This window comes from Chanodichthys erythropterus, chromosome 15 (assembly GCF_024489055.1).
Source record: "Chanodichthys erythropterus isolate Z2021 chromosome 15, ASM2448905v1, whole genome shotgun sequence".
Classification (NCBI taxonomy): domain Eukaryota; kingdom Metazoa; phylum Chordata; class Actinopteri; order Cypriniformes; family Xenocyprididae; genus Chanodichthys; species Chanodichthys erythropterus.
This window is the reverse complement of record NC_090235.1, coordinates 11,982,277-11,990,757: the sequence shown is the minus strand read 5'-3', so window position 1 is coordinate 11,990,757 and position 8,481 is coordinate 11,982,277. Positions and strand designations below refer to the sequence as shown.

Genomic DNA, 8,481 nt, shown 5'->3' with positions numbered 1-8,481 from the left:
CTTTATATATAAGTGCGTTCATGAAGGCTGCTCCAAAAGGCAAGATATTTGGTTTGGATCAAAGACTAAGACAGCATCCAGCTTATAAAATCAATCCCAGAATGCATTGCAATAAGCTCAGATGGTGGATGAAGTAATAAAAATGTTGCTTATAATTGTATTTTATTCAATAGCAAATAGTATTGATTGTAGTAATATCAATATGTTTAATATCAATGGTAATATTATTAATATTAATGTTATTAATAGCATTAATATCAGTACTCATTTAATTATTATTATTATTAATATAAATATTATTTTAGCTGCAACCAATGCTATCATTTTAAATGTACCTTTTCAATATTTTATTCCCTTTTTGTATTAGTCTATTAATCAGATTGTCCTGGAGTTTTAAAAAGGTGCTATATAAATAATAATAATAATAATAATACTGTATATTTGTATATTAATTTTAAAATTAATTTAGCATTTTATTATTATTATTATTCCCAAAGGTATTTTTTATAATAAATAAATAAATAATACTTATAATAATAATAATAATAATTATTATTATTATTATTATTATTATTATAAATGCAAATTAATGTTATTATTATTATAAGTATTATTTATTTATTCGGTAACACTTTATTTTACAGTGTCCTTATTACATATGTTACATGTACTTACCATAGTAAATATGCATAATTACATGTAAATAACCCTCAACCAAACCCTAATCCTACCCTAACCCTATAGTAAGTACATGTTGTTAATGAATATTACTCAATACTTAAATATATTATTACACTGTAACAATGACACCTTAAAATAAAGTGTAACCATTTATTCTTATAATAAAAGCAACTCTCTGTGTAATAATAAAAATACGGTGCAGTAGAAAACAAGAACTGTGTGAACGGCCCCTTAGAAGGCAGCTGCCTATGTAGGCAGTAAACAGCAGGGCAGCTCACTAGGTTTTGTTACAGAGCTATAATGTAAAGAAAACAATGAGTGTGCATGCTGGGAAACAAAAATGGGCGTTTTGGCAGAGGCGACGCAGGTCAGCAATGATTTGCAGTCGTGGTTGACTTGGTAAACAGCCACTGTCGAAGGAAATGAGTCTTGGATTTGCATATTAATTAGGTTGCAGTGGCTCCTCCCCCTCTAGCCTCTGCACTGGCCTTTCCGGACTCAATCGGCTCAGTCGCCTCGGTGAGGCAGAGCGACACAGGCACCATCTGTCTCCTCCCAGATAACTTCAGCCTTTTCCTGTGAACCGCCAGCATCAGGACGGGATTTGTATTCCCATTGAGGGCGTCTTCTGACCTCTGTGTGGAGTGGATTGATCCGAACGGATCTGTGTGTCAGGACGTGGATTATCCAGTGCATACGGTCGTGTCGTGTGTCTTGAAGGAGGCCGGTGTCTGGGTGTGTGGCAGGACGTTGCGCAGGTTCCCATGAGGGTGTTTGAGAGCGGTGGGTGCTGGCTGACCCTCACCACGGGCTCGGACAGACAGTCAGCCGCTTACATGGAGAAAAGACGCTGCAGTCCTTTCCCCTTATGCTGGGCCGCAGGTACATGTCCGTCTGTTTACTGATGTCTAATGCTTGATAGTGTTGGTCAGTGTTGGTGTTTGTTTGGTTGATTGTGCGGATAAGATTGTAGTGCCATGGAACCAGTCATGCTTTGGTAGTTGAAAGCATTTTGACATAGGCATTAGTGTTTATTTAATTTAATTTAATTTAATTTTTTTTACATAATTTTATTGTATTTTATTTTTTGTTTGAACTTATTTTATTATTTTTATCATTTTATTTTATATCTTATTGTTTTGTTTTATTTTATTTTTATTTTATTCTTTGTTTTATCTTATTTTATTATTTTATTTAATTTTATTTTATTTTTTACATGCCATACATGACACTGTGATGTAAATGCACACTAAAAATGCATTCTTAAAAACATAAAACATTAATTTTACATTAATGTTTATCCAATGCTTTTCTTGTTTTGCAAAAAAAGGATTCATACAGAATTAATAATTAATCATAAAGCAATTCATTATGATTTTTTTCATTTTTTTGTTGTTGTTTATTTTCTCTCTCTCTCTCTCTCTCTCTCTCTCTCTCTCTCTCTCTCTCTCTCTCTCTCTCTATCTCATTCTTTCTCTCTGTGTGTGTGTGTGTGTGTGTGTGTTCAGCACCTGCTCTTGATGCTGTCCATCAGTCAAACTCATTCAGTCTTAATCTTATTGACTCTTGTGTGACTGACGGGACAAACCGTCTCAATGACTGCGTGTGTGTGTCTTCAGTGTTTCAGTGTGTGTGTTCATCCAAGTAATCATAAAGAGAGAAAATTTGATTTGAAAATGAAAAATATGCCACTTAATTTGAATTGGTTGATTGAATTTACCTGCTTCAGTTCCTGGTTAAATTAATTGTAAGCCAACATTTCATCACTCAGTGTTGATTCTTCTGCCGCGCCTCATTGCAGCGAACAGATCAAATGATCCTGTAGCAGATATGCTCATTATGTTCAAACTATTCATTCATTTTGAGTTTATTCATGCTTCAGTTCTCTGTTTCAGAGACAACTTAAAAGAGAAAGCTTAGTATCGGGGCATCAGAGGCCAAGGGGAAATATTGCTGAGTTGATACTAAGTGCCTCAAACACACACAAAAACGTCCTTGTCAGCTCCAGTGACGAGTTCTTCCTCAGAAGTGTTGTTGTAAACAATGTTTTAAACACTGAAATCAGATCAGCATGCTGTTTTGAGAGAGATCTTTCAGTTTTTGTGTGCAGTACGCATCAGACTGTCAGTCAGCCATGCTTTAGTAAGATTAAACCAGCAGTTTCTGGGAAATATATCCATAGATGGACTAGCATGAAATCTAGAATGCACAAAAACACACATTGTAGCTCAAACATACGGATAATCTGTGACCCTTGAAGAGCAGGTTACGTGCTTCAGACACACTAATGGCAGATCTAATGCTGGAGTCACCGAGGGTTCAGCAGATATAGTGTGGTTTAATGTGTTTGGCTCATGTTGTGTTTCTCTGGATGGATGTTGTGTTTTCAGACTGATTTGTGTTCCTGCTGTATCTTCAGTCCTGTAACAGGAGACGTTCTGAGCTGGTGTTGGTCTGATCTCTTCCACTCAATTTAAATACATTTGCATGTGCGATGCATGTTAACATGCGGGTGATGAGAGCAGCTGTGTTCAGAGGTCATGTGGACACTCCCCTTCTTCTCGTCTTGTCTCTTCCTGTCTCTTCACTTCTTGCTTCTTCTTGTCTCATCTTTTCTCTTCTTGTCTCCTATCTTCTCATCTCATCTCTTCTCGTCTCTTATCTTCTTGTCTCATATCTTCTTTTCTAGTCTAATTTCTTCTCATCTCTTCTTGTATAGTCTCTTCTCATATCTTCCTGTCTTGTCTCATCTTGTCTCTTCCTGTCTCGTCTTTTCTTGTCTCTTCTCTTCTTGCTTCTTCTTGTCTCTTCTCCTCTCTTCTCGTCTCGTCTCTTTTCGTCTCATCTCTTCTCGTCTCATCTCTTCTCATCTCTTATCTTCTTGTCTCATATCTTCTTTTCTAGTCTAATTTCTTCTCATCTCTTCTTGTATAGTCTCTTCTCATATCTTCCTGTCTTGTCTCATCTTGTCTCTTCCTGTCTCGTCTTTTCTTGTCTCTTCTCTTCTTGCTTCTTCTTGTCTCTTCTCCTCTCTTCTCGTCTCGTCTCTTTTCGTCTCATCTCTTCTCGTCTCATCTCTTCTCATCTCTTATCTTCTTGTCTCATATTTTCTTTTCTAGTCTCGTTTCTTTTCATCTCTTCTTGTCTCGTCTCTTCCCTTCTCATCTCTTCTTGTGTAGTCTCTCCTCGTATCTTCCTGTCCTGTCTTGTCTCGTCTCTTCTTGTCTCGTACCTTCTCTTTTTGTTTTCCTCCTGTCTCGTCTCTTCCTGTCTCGTCTCTCTTCTTGTCTCGTACCTTCTCTTTTTGTTCTCCTCCTGTCTCGTCTCTTCTTGTCTAGTCTCTTCTCATATCTTCCTGTCTTGTCTCGTCTTGTCTCTTCCTGTCTCGCCTCTTCTCGTCTCTTCCTGTCTTGTCACCTCTCTTCTTGTCTCTTCTCTACTCGCTTCTTCTGGTCTAGTCTCGTTTCTTCTCATCTCTTCTGGTCTCTTATCTTCTTGTCTAGTCTCATTTCTTCTCATCTCCTCTTGTCTCGTTTTTTCTTGTCTAGTCTCTTCTTGTATCTTCCTGTCTTGTCTCGTCTCTTCTTGTCTCTTCTCCTCTCGCTTCTTCTGGTCTAGTCTCGTTTCTTCTCATCTCTTCTTGTCTAGTCATGTCTCGTCTCTTCCTGTCTCGCCTCTTCTCGTATCTTCCTGTCTTGTCTCGCCTCTTCTCGTATCTTCCTGTCTTGTCTCGCCTCTTCTCGTCTCTTCCTGTCTCGCTTCTTCTCATCTCTTCCTGTCTCGCCTCTTCTCGTATCTTCCTGTCTTGTCTCGTCTCTTCTCGTTTCTTCCTGTCTCGCCTCTTCTCGTATCTTCCTGTCTTGTCTCGTCTCTTCTCGTTTCTTCCTGTCTCGCCTCTTCTCGTATCTTCCTGTCTTGTCTCGCCTCTTCTCGTCTCTTCCTGTCTCGTCTCTTCCCTTCTCATCTCTTCTTGTGTAGTCTCTTCTCGTATCTTCCTGTCCTGTCTTTTCTCATCTCTTCTTGTCTCGTACCTTCTCATTTTGTTCTCCTCCTGTCTCTTCTCTACTTGCTTCTTCCTGTCTCATCTCTTCTCCTCTTGTCTTGTCTCTTCATGTCTTCTTGTCTTGTCTTTTCTTGTCTCGTCTCTTCCTGTCTCTTCTTGTCTCGTCTCTTCTTCTCTAGTCTCATCTCATCTCTTCTAGTCTCTTCTTTTACCGTCTATTCTCTTCTCTTGTCTCATCTCTTCTTTTCTCTTCTCTTCTCGTCTCATCTCTTCTTAACTTGTCTCGTTTCTTCTCATCTCTTCTCATCTCTTCTTCTCTAGTCTCATCTACTCTCATCTAGTCTTATCTCTTCTATTCTCTTCTTTTCTCACTTCTTGTCTTGTTTCTTCTCTCTTATTTTTTCTTTTGCTGTGTTTTTTTGCTCTCAACTCTTCCAGTCCTGAGTCTTTTGTTCTGCTCTCATCTCTTTTCTTCTTCATTGCCTTCATCTCTTCTTTGTTGTCTTGCAGTCTAGTCTCATCTCGTCTCCTTTGCGCTCATCACACCTCCTGTACTCTCTTCTCTTGCTGTCATCTGGTCTCTCCTCTCCTCAATTTTGAGTCACTGTGTCCCTGAACATGAAGTCAACTCCATTGGTGTTCACTGCGGGTGCATGCTGGGATATCTGTGGGTCATTATGAGTGACAGCATGACGTGATCCTATCATCTCTGTTCCGCTGGATGGTTTCTGCTTGTTAACGGACAGTTCCTCATGTTGTCCTACTGCAAACTCAGCATTTTCTTCTGCTCAGACTGGTCTCATGCTGTCAGGAATGACTCATTACTCGTAGATGATGGAAATTCAGTGAAATCTTCATGCAATCGCCTGAAATGACTCATTTTCACAGGACAGACAGTGTTGATGTGGTCTTTGGCTGCAGAGACGAACCATGACATTTAACATTGTGAAGTCATTAGAGATGCTATATTCAGATTCGGCTGCGGTTACTGCAGTCAGATTTGCTCGCAATGTGAAGAGATTTCCTTCAGCGTTGCCCATTTTATTCACAATGACATGGCTATTTCTGTGCTGCCTTTTATTTTATTATTTTTATTATGGGAAATTAGTCCATACTTGCTCTGCAGCAGCAGGGTAGCAGATCTAGTATTTTTTATTTTTTTTTTTAGCATTTTGTGCAATACTAGGGGTGTGACAAGACCGACGAGATACGCGTTCGCGTTTTACTTTCGCTTTCGCGGATCACACATACTCTTGTGAATTGGGGCTGGCAGTGCTGAGCACGAATTTTACAAGATAAGACATTTGTCAGACACTTAGGCTCTGTTGTGCAACGAATCTTCTGCCATGGTCTTGTCAGTGGTCTGTTGTTGCCTATGTAGAGCGTTCCAAATCACGCAGAAGGTTCCATTCCAAGAGGCTAAGAAGGGAGCTGCAGATGTAGACAGTATGCAACAAGCCGTGCACTAGGTTTTGAAGCAGAGCTTGTACAGCATGTCTCTTTGTCCTGAATGAGCCATTCAGTATTAGTGTTCATTGTTTAAATGGATGTAGGTGTGTCCCCATCTCAAGCCACGCCCCGGCACACCTGGATCCAGGTGAGTGTGAGGGAAATGAGACATCAGTGGTGAACAGGTAAACATGACTCACACGCGTCCGTGACGGGAGCCATGACGCTGTATGTGAGAGGAAAGAGGCTTGCCCCATGTGTGTGTGGCGGTAGAGCGTGTCGTGTCAGATACTCAACGCAGCCGTTACAGGCACAGACGTGTGCCGGGGATTTCTGTACACCACAAGACTCCCCTCATGTTCCCCGACAGAGATGGATGTTTGTCGCATGACTTTGCTGTACCGTGTGTTTGTTGGCCGTTTCTACTCGCAGGTAGGATTGTCATGTCTATGACCGCTTTGTAATTTGTCTTTAGCGAGATGTCTGTTTTCACTTCCTTCAAAAACATTCAAAATCTTAGTTTTGAAACCTATATAAATGTCTATAGTGTATATATGTTTTTTATATTAAATTAGGTTTGCTGTAAGTCAGTCATTTGTTCGTTTGACTACTGTACGGAAGAGGATTAGGGCCAAGCAATAATAAAAAAAAAATAACAACGATTAAACTCGTTAAATTTCGAGAAAAAAGTCGAGATAAAAATTGAGAACAAACTCGTAAAATTAAGAGAAAAAACTCGTTAAATGTCAAGAAAAAGGTCGAAATAAAATGTTGAGAATAAACTTGTTAAATTATGAGAAAAAACTTAAAAAAAAGTTGAGATAAAATGTTGAGAATAGTCATTAAATTTCGAGAAAAAAGTTGAGATAAAATGTTGAATAGTCGTTAAATTACGAGAAAAAACGTGTTAAATTTCATGAACAAATTTGTTAAATTATGAGAAAAATGTCGTTAAATTTCGAGAAAAAAGTCGAGATAAAATGTTGAATAAAGTAATTAAATTATGAGAAAAAACTTGTTAAATTTCGAGAAAAAAGTCAAGATAAAATGTTGAGAATAGTCGTTAAATTATGAGAAAAAACTTGTTAAATTTCGAGAAAAATTACGAGAAAAATTACGAGATAAAATGTTGAGAATAAAGTAATTAAATTATGAGAAAAAAGTCGTTAAATTACGAGAACAAATTCGTTAAATTATGACTTTTTTCTCGTAATTTAATGACTTTATTCTCAACATTTTATCTCAACTTTTTTCTCGAAATTTAACGAGTTTTTTCTTGAAATTTAACAACTTTAATCTCGAGATGGTTTTATTTTTTTATTATTGCTTGGCCCTAATCCTCTTCCGTACTACTGAGTCTAACACTGTGACATTTTTAATACATTGATCTATCGGTTTCAACTTGTAGTAAGAGTTTAGTAAATTACTTTGGCTTCTAAACGTATCTTCTGAATGTGTGTGATGTTTTGGTGTTTGTTGATGATGTATGAAGCAGACAGTCTGCGTGTTTTTGAATGTGTCAGTGTCTGCAGCTGTGTGTGTGTGTGTGTGTGTGTGTGTGTGTGTGTGTGTGTGTGTGTGTGTGTGTGTGTGTGTGTGTGTGTGTGTGTGTGTGTTTCAGATCTCTGTGCCATACGTGACTCTGAGGGTGTAACTGCTCATTCACTGACACTTTGATGTGTGTGTGTGTGTGTGTGTGTGTGTGTGTGTGTGTGTGTGTGCCTTCCAAGAACATGTCTGGCTCATATTTCACTCCAAAACTAAAAGAAACCCATGGTATTAAGGAAATAAAGCCAATAATAGGAGCCTCCTTTCATCAGCAGAGTGAATCTCATGACAGCCGTTATGATTTTATTGCATTGTGACGTTATTTTCATGACAGTTCTCATTACTGTAATGTGTCCAGATGGTTTGTGATTCTTGTTAGTTTCTCACTGATGCTTGTCATTAGTTTATCATTAAATAAATCACACAGTGTTTGTTCATCTAGGTCAGAGGAGAACTGAGCCTGGTTTCTCTATAGAATAGAATATAACTGTAGACATAATGGTGACCAGACTTGACTACTGATCATCATCTTGTTCAGCCATAAGGAATTTTTTTTTGTAAAAATCAGCTTAAAAATATAAATGCATTTCCAAATGATATCCGTAATGCTCTGTTTACGTGGAACAGGAATTACATCTATAACAGACGGTTTAGGCCCTTTAAAAGCACGTTTTACTCAATAATTCAAGGCTTTGGCAACATTTGTGCTCTTAAACCATCCTGTTTGCTCACTTCCATTGTAAATGCTTTACTGTAAATGTGTTTGAAGAACTGAAGGATGAATATGTATTATTTCCTAT

General features: G+C 38.2%; 1 protein-coding gene across 6 annotated transcripts in view; it reads left to right on the top strand.

Moving 5' to 3' along the window:
• The first annotated feature begins 610 nt into the window (after positions 1-610).
• ptk2aa (protein tyrosine kinase 2aa) overlaps positions 611-8,481 on the top strand; it is a 63,295-nt gene continuing 55,424 nt past the window's right edge. For 3 of the 6 annotated variants that reach the window (XM_067411534.1, XM_067411533.1, XM_067411531.1), the window contains exon 1: positions 611-1,563. In XM_067411534.1, the coding sequence (XP_067267635.1) occupies positions 1,446-1,563 (118 nt within the window). In that variant the 5' untranslated portion in view covers positions 611-1,445. The remainder of the gene's footprint in view (positions 1,564-8,481) is intronic. The other 3 variants (XM_067411537.1, XM_067411535.1, XM_067411536.1) reach the window with 1 other exon arrangement.